Here is a 20,113-nt window from a genome sequence, read left to right on the forward strand (position 1 = left end):
CTAACAGGACTGTTCTTTCAATGCAGGTAGTACGTAGCATTGTATAAAGACAGCCACTGTGCAGTGTGCTCCACATCCGTATACTTGGGAGTGAAATACCTGAAATTCCCATAATTTAAAGAAGGTGAATTAAGGGTATTTGGCCACAATGTAGTTAAACTCTGTTCTCTTTAACAAAGTTATTTCTGGACAACTGAAGAATGCAGACTGTGAAGCTATTTGCAAACTCAAAAATAAGTTGGTGGGTTTTTCTTTTGTTTCCTTAAGAAAAATTCTTTTCAGTGTGTATCCCATTAAGAGCTTTCATGCAGAGTGAATTATAAGGGCCATGGTCTAACTTCTGGAAGTGTTGCTCACGATGGAGCTCGTAACCACATCCTGACTAAGAGCTGTATCAGTGCGAAATCGTGGTGCTCTTCAAATGCACTTGGCTCAGTATATGTTTGGTGTTCTGTGGCTATCACTCTTCTTTGTCCTTAATACGATGAGCAACCTTTGATTCTTCAAATGCTATGGCCCTTTGAAAATATCAAAGTTATTAGCAATTTATTATGATTTATGTGCAACTGTCACATCAGTTACGTCTCCTACAGATAAAAGGTTTGAAAATGAATGGTGTTGGAAGTAGAACATATCCATCAGCTGCACTTGGTATGGTATTTTTGTCAGCCTCTCTGTACTGTCAACAGGCTCGTTATTTTTCAGCTGAGTATGGAAGTAACCGTGATTGCAAGTGCTTCGAGTGACAACGTAACCAAAATGTTACCATTTGTAATATAGAAGCATGAGTTCTGTAATTTGAAACGTGCTCCTTCTGCACGTATTTTCTTCATGTTAAAATATTATATAAGAAAGGTGATTTTTTTACATATACAGTGAACAGCAGCATACATTTAAAACAGGTGGCTTCTCTGAGTAATGAGAAATAGGTAACTTCTGAGATTTCAAAGTTCCAATGAAAATTATAAAATCATAATAGAAATGTCTATCCGTGTAGATATTTGTGTTTGAACAAATGCTGTGGTTTTTTTTATAGCGCTCTATAATGACACAAAATAACTTTGAACCTTAGAGAGTTGAAATCCCCTTGGATGAGTGGTACTTTCAGATTCAGAAATTGCTTTTTTTTCTAGGAACTTGTTTAATACTTTCTTGTCATTTTGAGCTATTAATTAGAAAAATATGCTCATAGGCTGGTAGAGTTTTGCTCCTTGTATGTTTGTTTTAATAAAAATCATCATATAACTTAAAAAAAAAAAAAATTGTATAGTTTAATATAACAGTTTAATGTCAATGTTAGTGTAGTTGTAGAGATCTCAGACTTCAATTAACCATGTAAATGTGTTCCTTAGCATCAGACCTCACTTTGCTGGAACCCCTGCTGCCTTTATATCATTAACATAAATGCAGGTGCAAATAGCATTTATGCACTTTGATAGAAAGCAGTTGGAGACATTTCACTGTGGGACACGACACTTTCAGATTGTGTACATCTGTTCAAATAATGTATCCAAGCCAATGACATGAATGCAAGGATAAAAACATCTGCCCCTGAGACCATTTGCCATGCGGCAGATGCTTACATCTTTATTTATGCAGATGGTTTGTGTGATGAGCTGAGAAATGATGAAAGCAGGAAAGTTTGACAAAGATTTCAGGGCATTGCTTAGGATGGGAAAATATCTTGGCAACAGAACTTAATTTTCAGATGTCTATTAAAAAAAAATCTGTTATAGTTACTGATGTTTTTAGTAACACAGACGTATTTGAAATATTGACAATTAAGAATTCTCTAAACTACTTTTTAAATCAATTTTGTGAAAAATTGTACTGCAGTTAGAGAAGATAATAGTTTAATGGGGAAGCTCAACAGATAAAGACTCATTTAATTGCTTTAACAGGAAGGCTCAACGGCTTTGCTTCAAGTTTTTCATGTTTTCAAGTTTATTTAGAATACTGAGTTGAGTGAAATGTTTGCACTACGTAAAATATTTTGCAATACTAAAGTAACCTTGGGAAGCATGTAAAGACTGTATCTTAAATATTTGTGTCATTTAAGATTTTTCAGCAGAAGCTTATTTACTGTTACAAGAAAAATCAGATTTGTAGGCTAGCCTTTACATTTTTTGAAAATTACTGTCGATTAATTGGCACAAGTTTGCATATCTAAGCTGAGTTGGCACTGAGTAAGTAAAAAGCAAAACAATGGCTTAGACCTCAGTGCTTAGGCTTGAGGAGCCCTACCCTCCGGGGGTGGATGGATGGGGCTTTGTGCTACACCTGACTCCCTCTGCTGGACTTGAATGACCAGGACTTGCTTTGTTGCAAGTTGCCACTCGACTCAGCGAGCGCTCCAGATAAACAGAAATTTAATGTTAAATTTAATGATATTTCTGTGCGTGGCAAATGAAGGATGTCGTCTCTGGCCTACATTCTTGCTAATTGTGTGTCATCCCTGGCCTACATTTTTGCTAATTGTGTATCTGTTTTAATTCCATTGTATGTTGGTACTCCTTTACAAGCAGTGGCTAATGCATTATCACTTATCAGCAGCATATTCGATCAATTTCCTTACAGTACATCCAGTACAATCTTCTGAAAATCAGTGCTGCCTTAGGTAACACGGCATCTAACATGAGCAAGTGTAATAATGTCATAAAGCACTGAAGATAATGGGAATTATGCTTGGGGTGGGGGATGGCATTCAGATACTCTAATTTAAATCTTCTGCTACATCCTGCTGCTGGAATGGCCTAGCTATGTTCAGGCGTAGCAGCAAGTGATAAGTTTGTTCTGAAAACAAATATTTTACCAGGCTCTTTCTGAAGATGTTCACTTTCATTTGCTCTATGGGGGCTGTGTTTCCTTTCAAAAATATTCAATCTATTTGGAGTGTTGTGGAGATCCTATGATCTTCATTTTTGTTTTAATTCTTACTGGAACTGATTATAGGTAGCAATGTTTTGCATATCTTAGATAAAGCCATGTAATATGTCTTCTGAAGCAAACTTTCTTGTGATAAAAAAGGGTGGGGGAATAGTCTAAAAAGCATTCCAGAGCAAAAGCCATAGAGATTCCTCATTCATAGAATCATAGAATGAATCGTAGTATCATAGAATGGCCTGGGTTGAAAAGGACCGTAATGATCATCTAACTTCAAGCCCCCTGCCATGGGCAGGGCTGCCAGCCACTAGACCAGGCTGCCCAGAACCTATCTAAGGATCGTTGGGTTAGATCACAACAAAAGGAAATGAGCTATTCACTAAATCCATCTGAAAATACTCTCCAGAAATCCGTCTAAGTTGAACAGTGTGTTTTATATTCCAGTCTCTCCTTTGGAGAAGAGAACTATAAAAGCTATTTGTATGAAAAGACTCAGAACGAGTCAGGCTGTGTCTAACCATCTTCTGATCCTTTGCTCATCTTCAGTGGGGGAACGCATTTTGAGTGCAGAACTTAGCTGATAGATGCTTCTAACGTCTGAAGTAATACAGATTTGCTCTACCGAGAATCCGTAAGACAGAGCAGAGAATTAATCATTTGTCCTCTCTTACACAGGTCTCAGTTCAGACAGAAGTGCTCTGACTTTAGCGTAAAATGGGTACCCTATAAAATGATTAACAGTCTGACTCTTTTTTAGTGCTTTGTTTGCATTTGTGGGGAAAAATAAAAAATAAAAAATTGAGGTGTTACAGTCTTATTTCCCTTAGTGCAACAGTAGTAGTTTTCCATCCCAGAGAGGGATGGAAGGAAAGTTAAATTCCCAGTGAGATGAAGATTGATTCTGTTCTCAGCTTATTTGAAAGGTGAGCAAGAATGTAGTTGGAAAATATTTCATGACTTATTCATAAAATAGTTCTACTTGACCTTTTGTGCTGCTCAGTTTCTGAAGAATTCTGCCTTCATTTTTGTAGCAGATTCCATCATTATTGTCTCCTGCACTTAACAAAAAAAGAGTCTATTAATTACCGCTTACGTTAGGTGTCTCAGGATTTTGTCCAGGTTGATGTGATCTTGATTGTCCTATTAGAAAGGATTTTACACTGACATCAACTTTACAATGAATGAATTAGTGTTTGGTCTGTTTGATTCTTGAAATTCACTTAAAGAAATTTAAACTGGCAGGTCTTCCAAAAAAGAACTTTTGAAAATCCACTTGTTTTTTTCTTTGGAAACTAATGTTTGTTCCCACCTCCTAGAGTACCTAATTCATATTCACAATGCCATTGAAGTTTTATGAATTTATAAAACAGTGCTTACATCACCTCCCTTTATCTTTTATGAACAATTATTTCCTCCTGGTGGTTGCAGCACTGAAGCCTTGCTTTGCAAATCTCTAGGGATGGAATCCTCTCTTGAGTGGAATGACTGGGCAAAAAGAACAAAGATAAAATAGTGGAACTGCAGTGCTATCTAAATCGTTTCTTTTTTAATCAACTGACCTGTGTCAGAGCAGCATGGTTTCTAGAAAGTGAACACTTTAGTTTTGATGTGGTTGATGGTGGAATCTAGCACGGAGATGTACAGAAGCTGGAATGCACTCTTTTATCACATATGCATGTAACTGCATCTCTCAGAAGTGTTCTGTTCTTAAACAGAGAAGAACCAGCGTTCTCATCTTCATTAAGATAAAAAGTGGTTTCAGAGGCCAGGCAACCTTAGATCTATTTGCATGAACATTATTCCTAAGTTCTCTTACTGTGTTAGAGAGAAAAATGTGTGTGATTTCTTCAGCTGCTAATAATATTACTAATAATTATAGATGCTTTTCTGTGGCAGTTCTTGTTTCTTGATATGAAAACATTTTGATCTGTTTAAAGCCTATCATATTAACCTTAATAGGAAATGAGTAGTTTATAATTTGGAAGATAGTGCCTTCAAAAGGAAAAAAAAAAAAAAGCTTTTTTAAACTTCTCAAACACAACTGTAAGAAGCTAAGAAGAGTCTTTTGGAAACTATTTAAGGAATACAGGAAGTGTCCTGCTGTTCAGTGTTTTTCTGGAAATGGGCTTTAATCTTGATTCCATAAAATAGTAAACATGCACGGAGTTTAAAGCAAAGGAGGTCTCTAAACGGTAGAATGCCTTGTGAACAACTGTCAAATTATATTGATGCTAAAATCACTATTAATTACATATAGCTCTAAAGAGATGTAATTTCCCTTCTTAGTAATTTAACAAGCTGTTTTGATCTTGTTCCTCCAGTGGTATGTCAGAACACATTTTCTAGTGTTTGTACGTTATGTATCTTAGACTTTGTGCAAATGTTCTGTGGTTTTCCAATCTTGCAGTAGAGTACTTTGTTGTAATGTTTGATTTTCCAATCTATTTTAAATTGCACAAAAGAATTCCTATGTAAACGTAATTATGTTATCAAGCATTAAAAGGTAAGGAGTGCAAGATATGAGATTATCCTTGCAGTTTAAATGCTTCTCCATTCCAAATTACATGTCATAGTAATGTTCCTTTCTCATCTGAAGTATACTCATAATTCTTTATCCCCATCTGATTTTGTCCTAGACACTTTCCAAATCTCATTTCTAACTATCTTGTCATTTTTCTGCTTGCCCTCTGTATATCCTAGCTTCTCTTTCATGCTGTGTGAGCCCAACAGTTAAGAGCTAAGGAGAGTTTTCTTGTTTCCAACACTGATATTTGAAACTAAAACTGTACTTTTTGGAAAAATCTGCCTCAGCCTGAAGCACGAGCACGTTTAGTAGAACACAATCATTGGGAAAAGCTAGTTTCTTAAAGTATCTCTTAAACATATGCCGAGAGCCTACAGCTTGGGCCGAGTTGGGGCAGCTTTTCAGGAAGACAGGAAATTATTGTGTCACATGTCAAGGTCTTCCTCTAGTAATGTGTTAGATTTTTATTAAAAAATAGAAATGCACACACCTGGGGATGGCTGACATTCATTTTCTGTGAGTTTTTTTAAATTATCTGAGGCAAGTAGCTAGAATGGAGTGTTCCTCTCAAACCATTTATATTTGGCAAAGAGAAATGACTGAACATTGTTTCTTATATGGTGTATGTGGTGTTGGACACTCCTGACTTGTGCACTTTATTACTAACTTCACATCTTACAGGTGTGCAGCAAAAGTAGCTTTGAACACAAAGGCCAGATTCTGTTTTCTAGAATGCTGCCATTCTGTTAATTTATGTAAGATTATGGTGTCAATTGGCATAGAACTTAACCTTCAGTATGTAAAAAAAACTCCAGAAAGTTATGGAAACTTCATTTTTCTGAGCTTTTGGTTTTGGTACTGTCATCTCTCTACCATGATGCTCAAGTTAAAGTATCACATCTGTTTACCACTTCAAACAGCTTTATTTCTTTTTTAAACTGTTGCCTTGTGTTTGGTATGTAATATACTGGATTTTAAAACATTTGTGAAGATGGGAAAATGGCAAAGACCAAGAAGCAATAGCTTTCTTAAGGCATTAACTGAAAGATAATGTTTTATATACTTTTTGGTGCTGGGATTGATTAACTGAAACTGACTGAAGCACTTTTGCAGGTGGTGTTTTTTTGCATGCTAATCCTGCAGAGAAACAAAGTGTTCAACACGGTATGCTGGGTCAGCAAAAACAAGAAAGTTGTGCTGGAAAGACAGTATCCACAGGTATTCAGTGTGTATGGAGATCTGGTAAAATCAGTGATATTTCATATAGCATTGACTGAAATAAGTGTAGTGTTGTGTGTTAGAAAGTAGTTACGCATTTTGTTTCCCAAAGAACTCAATAGTCACCTTTTTGAAGTTTGCAAAGGACTGCAGAGTAAAATGTGCATTAAAATATTGTTAATGTTTTTTTTTTTTATCTGTATTTTGCCTTTTCTTTCAGAACTGAGTGGTTCCTTCTGTGTTACATTCTGCCAATTGTCCAGTCATACACAAATTAAGTATATGCCTGGCCAAGTAAGGAAGGCTTACAAGAGTTGTTTAAAAAAGAAAAAAGGCATTAATACCCAGAGACTGAAGGAATTCTGAGTTGTTTTTTTGTTTTTGTTTTTTAATTTTTTTTTGTAATTTTTAAGCAGATTAGGTGGGAAATGTAATTTTTTCTGATGTTTTCAGTGATTCCTGAGTTCTCCAATGTTGCATGCTATATGTATAGTGAGAACAAACAGAAAGACATACAAAAAGAAGGCAAAAAAGATTGGAATAAACTAAATTTAAATGACCTGTGAAGAAAAGAGAGCCATGAATGAGTGGCAGCCCAGTGGAAGGTGTCCATTCTTCCAGAGGACTCTCCTCAGCATGACTTTGTCAGAAGTTTGATGCATCATTGATTTTTATTGGTATATCATTGGCCAGTCCTATACAGTTTTAAGGTAATGTGGAAGTACGGAAAGCTTATGACATCCTGCAAGTATCAGAGTAATTTGATACTCATGTGTATGAGTGTGGTAACCATTAATCTTTCAACAGAGACTTTTAAAGCAAATGGATTGAATTGCATTTGATTTAACCTTGTACTTAATTATTTAAAAGTGTCTACCTATTGCTCCAACTGGATGCAAAAGCGAAAGACTGAATACACATCAGTTAAAAATGAGATGCACAGCATTCAGATACTGCATTCAATGTGTTCATTTGTTTCCTTTATTTCTAAGAAAGTATAAAAGCTGCTGCTCTGCAATGACAGACCTGTGGACTGTGACTTGTAAAAGGAATGTGTTCTAAAACAAGGGCCATCCTTGAAAGTGCCATCACAGTGCCTCTCATAACTGCCAGTTCCCCTTCTCAGATCCCAGACTTCATTTGCTCAGCTCACAGCTGGCTAGTCCTTGTCAGAAAAGAGTCCTTCTAACTAATGGAAGTACTTTGGGAGATAGAGTGGAATAGAAGTGGAATGACCCTGAAAGATGCGTATTAATTATCCAGGTAGCCTTCTGGAATGGTGGCAGCCAGAGCATATTTAAGTCATTTGACTTTTTCAGTGTCATGGCAGCAAAGACGTGAATAACTTCACCAGTGTCCAAAGTACGTTGAAAGTATGTGTATGTCTAAAGGTTATTGTTGAAACTTCTAGCAAAATATAAATTAAAGAGATAGTTTTGATCATTGATAATACTTGGGTGCTCTGGGAGGGCTCAGTAGAACCTCCAAATTGTGGACTGACTGGGTCCTTTTTGCTGATCAAGATGCTAAATTGTCTTCAATTAGTGTTCCTAGTCCAGATCACAATCTTAGCTGAGTCTGAAAGATCATCAGGGAGCTGCTCTGCATCTAGCCCATCTCTATATTTAGGCACTGGCTAAGCTGCTTAACTGCAGCAGCTGTGTGGGATGAGGAGGAAATATCGAGCTGAGTATCTTTTGCATTCTAGAGGCATGGCAATGAATATTTCTGCACTAAAAGGTCTAATGTAAACTTGGCAAAACAAAACAAATACAACTTGTACTCCAGGCTGCTACCAAACATGGTTAGCCTGGAGAAAGTATTCGTGATAAAATTACATTAAATGGAAAAGGAGCATTTGTATAAAGATCCCTTCTGAGACAGTCGTATCAGTACTTTAGCATTAGGGTAGCTGGAGGAGAAAGAACAATGTTGATCTAAATGGATCTTGTTTCAATCACCATTTTGTGGTTAATTTTTGTGAGAGTCTTGGCCTCTTGAATGGTACTTCTACAATACTGTGAAAATAATGTAGATGGTCCTTCTGTAAGTAAAAGTGATTTTACATCTTGAATTGCAATAGGCAAATCAACATATTTGAGAAGACTGTGCTTATTTTTATACCCAGTACAATGTGTTATTACTGCAAGCATTTGCTTCTAACCTTGAATTAAACATTCCTGATGCTTCAGCTGCCATCTCAGCATCCTTGTAGTGGCATGTCCACTGCAAAATCTGTTTCCTGAGCATTTGCTTCTATTAGTTGGAGAGAAGGTAACCTCCTAACTTGCAGCATGAAGCAGCTCAGTCCTCTAGAAATCTGGTGTTCCTAAAAATTTTATGTAGATCAGTGAGTGAAATTTTGAAAAACGAAGAAGGGAGAGACACAAGGCTGACCTGAAGAGCAAATGGAAACTGCTTATTCTTGCTTACTGTGGCACACTGAATAGCTACTGGTTTGGAAATTTAGTATCCTTAAATGGCAGGCATAATCTGGGGAGTGAGCTCACACTCCATCCCCTAAAAGAAAAATACCCTTGTTCAATAATCTGATGCATTCAGATTGTACAGTTTGACCTGTAACTGGCTTTGAAGTTCAGAGTCTAGTTTGGTTAATATTTAAAATATTTCTCAGAAGCTCTTAAAAATATTGCCTTAAAATCAGCAACAGGAAGATACCATGGAGGGCACAAACAATTCTCAGTGCTCTTAGCAATCCAGCAGTTGAAAAGATCAGGATTTATCTATGTATAGTGATTGGAGGTGGGCAAAATAGAGGTGCTTAGTGAAAAAACAGTGCGTGCTTCTAGCTTTTGGAGCATAAGGAAATAATTTTTACATTTCTGCTCCATCCATGTTGCACAAACTTCTTAGGCCTGGCTTTATTGTTGTATGTAGGAATCTCTTGGTATTTGTGCAGGATTTGCACGTATGCTGTAGTGCAGTCTTCACAGAATATGTTGTTGTGAATACGAGTTGTGAATAATTCTGCAAGCATCAAGCAACAAAGAAAAGTACAGTTGGTGCCCAGTAGATTCACTGAACTGGGGGGAGGATGTACAAGGCAATGTATGATAGACTTGGATTTTGATGCTTCAGATGGCAATAAAGGATCAAAGGACTACGCTCTGTATAGCTGCTCTATAAACATGCTGTAGGTCGAAGGCTTTGAAGAAGCATCAGCCCTACCGTGTATCATCTGTACGGTTTCTGTGCGATTGAGCAGTGAGTCTAATGTGTCCTGAAGGCACTGGATTTATTGCACATGTGCTTACCATGTGTGTGCACGTGCATCTGTCCAGGAGTCTTGGTCATGAAATGCGATAGCTCTGTAACTTCCAGTGCCTGTTGCAAAGTGTGTAAAGTCTGGAAAGAACATCCAGTATTAAAACAAACTTACTGGAGTTTGCAGTGTTGGTAGTCACTCACAGTTACCTCTTTATGTCTGTAACAGTCTGTAACAATGTATAAACACATTCATAATACAGGGTTTAAAAAGGAATAGATACTTCTCTATGGAATTACCTCATTGCCATTGCAATATTTTGGAATTCCAGCATTTATTTTTACATATATTATTCATGTTATCTTTTCTTAAATTTATTTTTTCTTACATCCATCGTTGTTTTTCCAGAATGGTTTTTATATCTGGTATCCTAGCATCTTTGTGATTGAATTGTCAGTGATTGAGATTGCTGGATTATTGTTTCCTTTGTTGTTTGAGAAAACCTATTCCAGTTTCTGTGAACTGGAAGCATCATTAATTGAATTTACTTGAGAGTGGGTAATGAGGCTGTTATATGAAATGGTAACAGTGCAATTTAGCTTTATATTAAGCCTGTTTTTTATAGAGCATGTGAAAGGTCAGTATACATCTCTGCAGCTGAATGTGGCTTTTATTTTATACATCATAGGTTTTCCTTTTTTTTTTTTTTTCTCCTTTTTTTCATTTTCCTTAATTATCTTATTCTCCCTTAAAAACATTTATGACATTTACCAACACAAGTAGAAACAGCAAAGAACTGGAGTTTAACTAAGGCAAATTGCATATTTAAGAAAATAATTGAATAACTTACATCAACATGCAGTTCTGTTGTGCTGTAAAAATGGATGAACGATGTGTGTGATTGGGTTTTTAGCAGTGGTTCATCTTCTCCTAAGTCCTCATCGATTTATTTATTTTTACACATTTGCATGTTTTATTGCAGTTGGTTTTTTGACAGCTTCATTGGCTGTAAGCTGTAGCCTGTGTCTAACAAAACCCACAAATTCTAAGTGGTACGAGAATTTTGAAAGATAGCATGATGTCCTGTTCTTCCAAATCAATACTGAAGCCATGCTAGCACAGCTTTTTGCAAGTAGAAGAGCCTTATGCACACATACGTCCTGAAGTGTCATGTAGCTTGTAATCTAGAATGAAACATACATTTAAAATTAGAATAAAAAATGATTATTTTCTTTTTTGTTTGTTTTTGTTTTGCATGTGAATATTTGCATTGTTTCAGAGAGTAGTTTTGTCTGAGACTTTCGCAGTTCTAAACTTAGTGCTCATTTAAATAACTAATATTTTTAATAGGCTTGTGTTTAATAGTATCCTTTGTAAGCAGTTTTATTTCTGCTGCAGCAGTATAAAAAAAAGAAATACTATTCAGTTTACTATTGTCTGTGTTATTTTATTATTACAGATAAACACAAATCCCCTGTGGACATAATACAAACTTTTCAGAAGAAAAGTCAGTTTAGGACCATTGCTCCAAAAATGGTGCCAAAAGTTTTAACATCTGGAATGGTTTCTTGTCTTCAGTCATCTTTGCCTGAACAACGTACAACGATTTCAGCAGCAGGTTCTAAACCACTGGTGGTACCAACTCAAAACTATGCCATCATGCAGGTTGCTGGGCATCAGGGTAGTTTTTCTCTTTTGGCCTTGCCATACATTACCCCTGCCGTGATACAGCCAAGCCAGCCAACAAACGTGGCCCATTCTGAAAACCAAAAGTTGCCTATCCCTCGCTACCAGTCTGTGAGAAACAAATTGCTTTGTGACAATAAAACAAGCCAGGCCTCTGTTTTGAATACACAGAGCAAGGTATCTACCAAAGGACATATCTCATTGCAGACTTCCCCCGTGACTACCTTAGCTGAAGACTGTCCAAAAACTCATTCTAGCTCAGATTCATCTGAGCCAGTGATGCTAGCAGACCATAATTCATCTGAAATGATGGTTTCTACATTACAAAGAAAGAACACTTGTGTGGAATCTGGATCTCCTTCAGTGAACAAAATAAAAACTGCTATCAGTAATGTTTCTGGACCATCTATAGTTAAGGAGTCTTTAAGCAAGCCAGAAAATTCAAGTAATCCTGTGAAATTCAACCTTGACTCTGTGAAGACAGCATCTGCAACCACAAAAGAGTCAGTCATTATGTCAGAGAAGCTAAAGGGAGCACCCACAAATTCTGCAAATTCTGTTTCTGTCCTGTCACCAGCAGTTTTTGGCAGTACAGTACAGATGGCTCCACCAGCACCAACGGGAAAACTTCCTATTTTGCCTTACTCAAGAATGAAAAATTCAGCGTTTTGTAAATCACAAAGTACTAACGTAAAGGATACCTCCGGTATTTCACCGAGACCTGAATGTGAAAAGACGCCAGCTTTGGTGAAAACCTTTCACGCCCCTGCTGAAGCATCTGATAAACAATTGGCTGCATCTTTGACTCAAGCCCCCAAACAAACCGTTCCGGAAAATACTTTCTCTCCATCCAATAAAGTGGATGTTGACAGCCTTAAAAAGTTGAATGGTGCACCCTCTAAAAGGATAGGCAGGAAGAGAAGAGTCCAAGATGATTTATTGGCTTTTCAGGCCAAGCGAAGGAAATGCATCGTTAATAAATTCAGAGAAGTAAGAGAGAGGGTGAAAGCTGATCTTCAGCCACCTGAAGACAAAAAAGCAGAGGCAGTGAAAAAATACCGTAATATTAGACCCAAACCAGTGGTAGTTGTGCAGGCAATTGCACCGCTGCCTTCTACGGCACTGGTGGAGGAAAGGTCTCCTGACCATTCAGACATAGGTGTTTTTTTAAACAGTTCACTTGCCAGTAAATATTCAAGTTATAAATATAACGATACCACATCAGCTACATCAATTGATGTGGGTAGAAATGTGTGCTCAGCTGTACCCAAGCCATGGCATAGGTGTCATGTATGTAACCATAAGTTCCAGTTCAAACACCATCTTCAGGACCATATGAATGCACACACAAACAAACGACCCTACACTTGTCGAATTTGCCGGAAGGCTTACATTCATTCTGGAAGCCTGAGCACGCATATGAAACTTCATCACAACGAAGGCAAGCCCAAAAAGTTTGTGTGTTGTGAATTCTGTGCTAAGATTTTTGGCCATGCAAAAGTATACTTTGGTCACCTAAGGGAAGTGCACAGGGTTGTTATTAGCACAGAGCCCTCTGGTAGTGAGCAACAGATGCAAGATGCGTTGAGGAACAGGGACACGAATATAAAAGAGGCAGAAGAAGCAACAGAAAGGTGAGTGTTTTCAGTGATCAAAAGCTAAGGAAAATAGATTTCATATTAATTTCATAGAAATTCATAAACATCACCATTATGAAAATTGTTGATTTTTATAGGTATATATTTTCTCTCAAGTAAGATTGATGATAATTTAAATATTTTTTCTAGTGGAATCTAGTCAATGTATTAAACTATCTAGTGTATTGTAGATGATCTATGGAATATAAATTATTACTGACACTGGAATTTCCAAAGTAGTTTTGCGTGTATTCTAGGAATACCCAACTGGCAGTGGAACAGTTTTGATCAGTTGATAGCTTCTGACTGTACCGTATCCACTTTGTGTTTTTTTCCCAGAAGATAAGTGAACCAACTGCAATAAGTGAAAAGCAATTCATATTTCGATATTAGCTTGTAGTTTGTTTACACTATTAAGTATCATTATTCCATTTCCTTCTCTGGAGTGCTGTGAGCTAATCTGTCTTGTGTGCTGATTACCTCTGCTTTTGCTTTTGCTTTGCCAAGTCAAAAAGTTGGTATGCACCATATTGAGATGGATAGAACATTATTTTAATTCTACTCTATGAGTTTGAGGAGAATGTTCTTGGCACAGTAAAATGGTTAGCGTTTTTGCTAACTCCATTGTGCATTTACCTTTAAGTGTGCTTCATTAAGCCCACTGCTTTCACCTGATGCCTCCACACTGCACTGTGTGTGTCTGCTTTGCGTAATTCTTCTTCTGGGGCATCACATAGAGAATTTTTAAGGTACTGAGGCTTAAGAAGTACCAGTACTTTTCTTTCAGCTGTCACTAGTTGTCATACAGTGAATCATTTAGTATATCCATTTTGTTAGGTAATCTGTCCAAAGTGTGTTGATAAATGCATACAAATAAATGACAGTGTGGTCCTTTTTCGAGATGTTGCAAAAGGGGGGATCTGTTGAGTTTCTTTTGATTGGCTTAACTTAAGCCAGGAGCATATTAACTCATACATACATCTGTTTCCTTTCTACTACAGAGCGGTTCTAAATTAGTGAAAGGGGCTGTCCAGTCGTAAATTACCTTTTAAAACTTTTTTAATGCTCTTACAAGCTTTTAGAAAAAGACTGAGATTTGAAGTTTTCCTGGTTCCAGTTCAGAGTGAGAGGTGGGACCTGTGCTTTTGGCTTCATGTCAGTCAGGTGCAAACATGATCGTTTCTGTTAGTAGTCAGCTACTGGAAATGCTTATTTGCAATTCTCTAGCACAGAGCTAGAACAGTTTGAAATGACACCACCAAATTAAGAACTTAAAAAAATGTTATTCGCCTTTTATTAAAAGGTTAGTGGCATTAAAAGATTATTTTTACTGAGATTACTTTGCTATTATGAAGGCAATTAGCCTTACCGTTATTTTATTGGGTTCTGTAGCTGTGCCTAATAAATTGGATGCTGTAGTAACAGTGCCTGTTTTTAATTAAAAGATTGTTTCATAGATGTCATCTTGAAACTTGCGTGGATCATCTCTTTAGTGCACGGCTGGTTCTGAAATAGTTTCTATTTCCTTTTTTTAACAGGGGAAGTAGATGCGATTTTGAAGATCTATTCCATAATCCAGGAGAAGTTAAATTACAGATCAGATGTGGTCAGTGTCAGTTCATTGCACAGTCTTTTGGTGAAATGAAGTTTCACTTGTTATGCTCTCATGGAGAAGAGATCCAGGGAAGAGTAAAGGAAGGAGCTCTGCAAGGAAATAGAGGAACTAGGGGAGAACTTATCAAACATGCAGCTCATTTCTGGAAACAGCGCAGTGAAAGAAGACTCTTGGCAAAATGCAGTGACAACGAGGAGGAGTTGTATACTTTTCCAAAACTGAAAAGACAGATATACCTTCACCATCAAAGTAATGTTGATACATTAACTAAAAGTGAAATGACTCAGTCAGGAAGCAGTGAAGCAGACAAGGGGATGCAAAATGTAGGTTGTGGGGCGCCAAGCAAAAAGATTGAATTTTGGTCTAAAGCTGGATATAACTGCATTTTATGCAAGCAGTTATTTGGAAGAAAGGAGGATCTTTGTAATCATTGGCAAAGTCGTCATAACTGTGAAGACTCTTCTATTTTATGGACAATTTTTAGTTTGTTCTCAAAACAGGGAATTTTTGAACTTTCTAGCATTGGTGAATATTGAGGCTCAGTTCTACAGTGCTGCGTTGATGAACGTGTGAGGAATTTGCAGCAGCAAATACTCAATGCTAATGGTTAAAATGAATAAGATGCTTCAGTTCCATTACACTTTATACACAGAAATAAATCAGTTTATATGAAGTAATCCCAATCTTGAACAAAATGGCAAACCAGATTGAAAGTGTGATTTCAGTCCCGACTGTGCTTCTAGATTTTATGCTAAAACTCTGTAACTGCAGTTCAGTAGAAAATTTTGAAGGTACATACACACAACCTGCATTCCAGAGCATAGTTATCTTTAAAACCCCTTTACATTTTGTTTTCTGAATTTCAGTCTTTTTGGACACTAAGTTTCTTAGGTGTTACGTTCAGTCCTTGTAATAGCAGGGAATTTTGGACTTCATTGTGAAAAATCTACAGTTCTTTTTTTTTTTTTTTCCCAAGCCCTTTGAAAACAAGAGTTTCTCACTACCTGTGGAGATGGAACTCTCAAAGCTTGACTGCTGTATGAAAATGAAAAAAAAGTTGTTTTTAAAAATAGTAATTTGAGCTTGTTACTGCGGGGAAATCTGATGTTCTGCAATAGATCACATGCTTCACTGTGAACTTTAAGCACTTTCCATGTTCCTCCAGTGGCAGCAGCGCTATTGCTGAGAACACCTTAAGCAGCACTCTGCCTTTAACACTCTTGATATCTCTTTTATTTTTGTGTAGTTGGCCCAGACATAGCTGCAATGGGAAATTGTTCCTCTGAGTCTATGATGCAGGTAATAAGGTTTTTTTGCTTGTATTTCCGCATCTACTGTACAGATGAATCCAGAGGCCTTTTCCAGCTGTTCTTTGTGAGCTGAGAAGTCACTGTATCACTCACTGTTCAACAGAAATCAGCATATCAGAAGGAAGACTGAAAAATACATCAGTACTATTTCTAAACTACTGCTCCATTCATTTCTTCTTGTGGTCAAACTGTAATTGAGGGATTGGAGTGATGAAAGAATCATTCCTAAAATGCCTTGCGTGACGTCTCACTGTTTTGCAAAAAAATTTTATGAAGAGATCTAAAAAGTGTTGGGGATTTCAAGGGGAATTCCAGAAGCTGTTGGAATATTTTGTGTATGTTTTTTGTTTTTAAACAGTAAAGGCAGCTTTCTGAGCCAGTGGTTTTGAATGTTGTTTCTTGTACGGTGCTGTGCCTGTATTGGACTACGAGACTGAAGCTGAGAAAAAATAAAAAAGGAAAGGTCTCATAGAAGTGCAGGGCTGCTCGGTGAGGTGGAAGAGTCCCTGTGGATTTTTACAACTTCTTTCTTACTATCAGTTCCATTGAATACACAACTGGTTTGTTCACTGTTTTAGGATAATACTTTGTGTGCTGAACTGCTGTAGGAACACAGTTCTTATGCTTGTGTGAAAAACATGTTTTAATGCATACAATATACTGAGTATAGTTGAAAATGCACTGAAATGAGAGCAGCGCTGACACCGAGTTCCCCCTATGCAGGAACAGCACAAATGATGGCTGGGTAGTCCTTCTAAAATACTTTCCAAAAGTGTCTTTTAAAATGACGCATCAGAGCCAGTGATGTAGATGAGTGATTTGGTGCTACTTTATTTATTTATTTTTTTTTTACCAAGAAGAGTCACTCTCTCATTTCCTTAAAAGAGGGGCTTGCTGTGCTGCTGGGGGAGGTTTGGGACTTAGGAGCCAGTTGTTTTTTTTTTTATTATTTTTATTTAAGTGGAAACTCTCATGTACAATCTTCACTTTCATTATGTTCCTGAACTTCTTTTTCCTTCTGTAGTCCAGGCCAAGCGGGTAAACACAGCCCAGATTTCAGCAATTTAAAGCCTGAAAATATGTTTTAAAGCATAGTTCTAAGCTGCTTCTCGGTGTTCTCATAAATGTTTAAAATTAGAAACCTTTTTTTTCTGAGCCTGAAAGCATTCTTACATTTCAGGCTATTAGGATTATGGTAGATCATGAAAGCTTGGGGTTTTTGAAAATACATCTGTATTTAATGCAGAGCTGTTCTGTGTTTCAAAAATGCGTTTGTTTTGAATTTGAGTTCAGTTTGATAGCATTTGGAAGAACGAAATGAGCCGTATTTACAGTACCATTAGATAGTGCTGTTCAACAGAATGGTCGTCATGAGTGCCGTTTGTTGTTTACCTTCAAGTCGGACAAGGTAACATCTGGCTTTGCACAGGAATTATAGTTTTAAATTGTTAAAATGAATGTTATTGTTTTTGTAGTTTCTTTCCCCTCTGATTTTTTATTAAATCTCTGTTTCAGCTTCGCTCTTAAACTTGAAAGCAGTGTCTCGTATGGAAAATTGTTCCTTCATCATCACACCATAAATAATCAAAGCTGGATGAGTTCCTCTGCTTCTCTGGCTTGCTGAGTATTGCCCTTCTCCAGCTGCAGAGCTGCAGTTTCCTATGGCTAACATATGGCTAACCTATGGCTAACAACTACGCTGCCAGCATGGTTGCTGGCAGTAAATTTTTACTTCATTTATTTATTAGAATTTAGATGTCTGCTGTTTTGTTCCATCAGAGTTTCTGTCATACCTCATTAGATACTTATTTTATCTACTATTCACTGAGCTCCTTAGAGTCAGTGTCATAAGAAGGATGAACAGGTATTTAGGAGACTAGATTTCAACCCTAACTTTGTGCAGCTGATGCTGACGTTTGAGAATCGCCAGCTTATCTAGGCTCAGCCATGTAGTATATTATATTTCTACAACACATCTACCTACATACGCATCTGTTTTTGAAAGAAGTGTATACTTCAGATTCAGCTCATGTCAGTTATGATTACCAAACCTGTACAATGTAGGTTTGCGATTATTATGCATAAAGATTAACACACTGTTGACTATAGTAGGTTGACTTGTCAAGTTCCTTATGGCTCTAAAAATGAAAATCTCTTCATGCTGAGTCTGACACAGAAAAGATCTGTTCTCGTGGAGAAAATTCTCATAGCTTAAAAAGAATGGCAAAGTTTGTCTTCATTTCACTGGGTGGTTTTGTAGCTGATCTCCACTTTTCCTTAAAGTGCCCTAATTTTTCTTTGTTATTGAGACTAAGGAGGACCCAGGCAGGCAAGTGAGTTTCATGAAGATGTTTTGATTTCCTCTCCCCTTGCAGGCAGACACATCTGAGGATCGAATTGTCTGGGTGACCTTGCTGTGCAGGCACAATGCAGGGCAAGATCTGGCTTCAGCGTGTGACTTTGTGGCTGACCTTTCTGCAGTTCCAAAGTTGAAGTTGTGAATTTAAGTGGAAAAAATAGCTTACTTTTCAGACATGAGTGAATTTCTAATTCCTTACTGGCAAACCCTTAAATTCTAAAAGTGACAGTAACATACCTCTATATTTGTGGTTTATTTGGCAATTTTATTTATGTGGCGGTACCAGCAGCATTTTAAAACTTGATAGTTCTGGGGCTGTCAAGTACAAAGGGAGCTTTCTCTGCTTTTTTTACATTTTATTGACTTTCATGTAAGCATTAGAAACGATGGGTTGAACTACGACTTCTGCTGCTGACAAAAACATATACATTATTCTGAAGTTATTTGGCAGAAATTTGCAATTTCATCTAGAATAACAGATTAAGTCAGTGAAAAGAAAATTCTTTCAAAAAAGATACATAAATGAACTGTCCATGTGTGGGTTTCTCTGCACACTGTAATGGATGAAATCTGTGGATGACAGACCTAGTGAATGCCAACCGTTTCCTCTTATCCAGAATTACTAAGAGTGGCCAAGGGAAGTAAGAATTAAAAAATCCCTTGCTGTTCTGACTTGAATTTTATTCAGTATTGCTGCTGTGCCAGTACACATCATGGACCAAGGCATGATATTGAGGCATTTTGTAAGGCACTTGCAGCATTTAGTGTAGTTCAGTGGAAGAAAGGAGAAGCAATGTGCAGAGCGGAGAGTGATGATGGAGAGCAACACAACCCATTGAATGCAGGATGTGTTACTGGCCCTTGGTGACCTGCGTGCATAGAAGTTTCTGCTGTAGCCTGCCTCTGAACTTCTCCCTTTGATGCCTATAATCATGTTGCTTGAGGTATATGAGCCTGTAGCATCCCTGGCTTCCCGGGACACAAGCTCATCCAAACGGCAGAGCTGACTGTATTTGCCCCTCCTTTGGGGGCCTCATTTACAGACTTGGAGTTAGGTGAGCTCCATGCAGGCTGCTAGAGCAGTCCCATCACCTGCCAGTTTACCATGGAAAGCATCTCTCAGCTTTTTTCCAAGAAAGTGAAATCTAAAGCTATGTCCTGCAAAGCAGGAACATGACTTGCTCAGTTTCCTGCAGATACATCACTGACGAGTAGCAGTAGGAAAAAAAAGCTATCTGTAGCTGTAAGAAACAGAAATAGTTGAATGTTATTTGAGGGTTTTAAGTGCCACTGGAAAAAGACAGAATGTCCCATCGGTAACATAGAAGTGTCTCATACAGTTGTGGTAGCATAAAGCAGCAAAGCTGAGATACTGATCTTTTTGCCCCTTTTTCCTTTCCTCTCTCTCTCTTCCTCCTTTTCCTTTTCTCTTTTTAAAGCAGTCTTGCCTTTTCTGCGTCCTCTGTGAACCATTCTGGCTGAACGCAGTTTTGAAATGACTCAACGAAGTCAAATGGTGCCATATATGATGTCTGTGCTGTGGCCGCAGCAGCTGCGCATGGCTTGGCAGGCTGGGGATGTGTGGGGCTGAGGCAGCTGCAGCAAGGCCCGGCAGCCCCATTGCAGCAACCCTGGCCTGCTTGGTGTCTTGGCAA

General features: G+C 37.6%; 1 protein-coding gene across 9 annotated transcripts in view; it reads left to right on the top strand.

The window, feature by feature from the left end:
- The window catches only part of ZNF438 (zinc finger protein 438), a 39,377-nt gene extending 22,899 nt beyond the window's left edge, over window positions 1–16,478 (top strand). For 5 of the 9 annotated variants that reach the window (XM_052693807.1, XM_052693806.1, XM_052693805.1 and 2 more), the window contains 3 exons: window positions 6,521–6,625; window positions 11,311–13,171; window positions 14,713–16,478. In XM_052693807.1, the coding sequence (XP_052549767.1) occupies window positions 6,521–6,625; window positions 11,311–13,171; window positions 14,713–15,325 (2,579 nt within the window). In that variant the 3' untranslated portion in view covers window positions 15,326–16,478. The other 4 variants (XM_052693810.1, XM_052693812.1, XM_052693811.1 and 1 more) reach the window with 2 other exon arrangements.
- The last annotated feature ends 3,635 nt before the right edge of the window (window positions 16,479–20,113 follow it).

This window comes from Tympanuchus pallidicinctus, unplaced genomic scaffold (assembly GCF_026119805.1).
Source record: "Tympanuchus pallidicinctus isolate F22 unplaced genomic scaffold, pur_lepc_1.0 scaffold3, whole genome shotgun sequence".
NCBI lineage: Eukaryota > Metazoa > Chordata > Aves > Galliformes > Phasianidae > Tympanuchus > Tympanuchus pallidicinctus.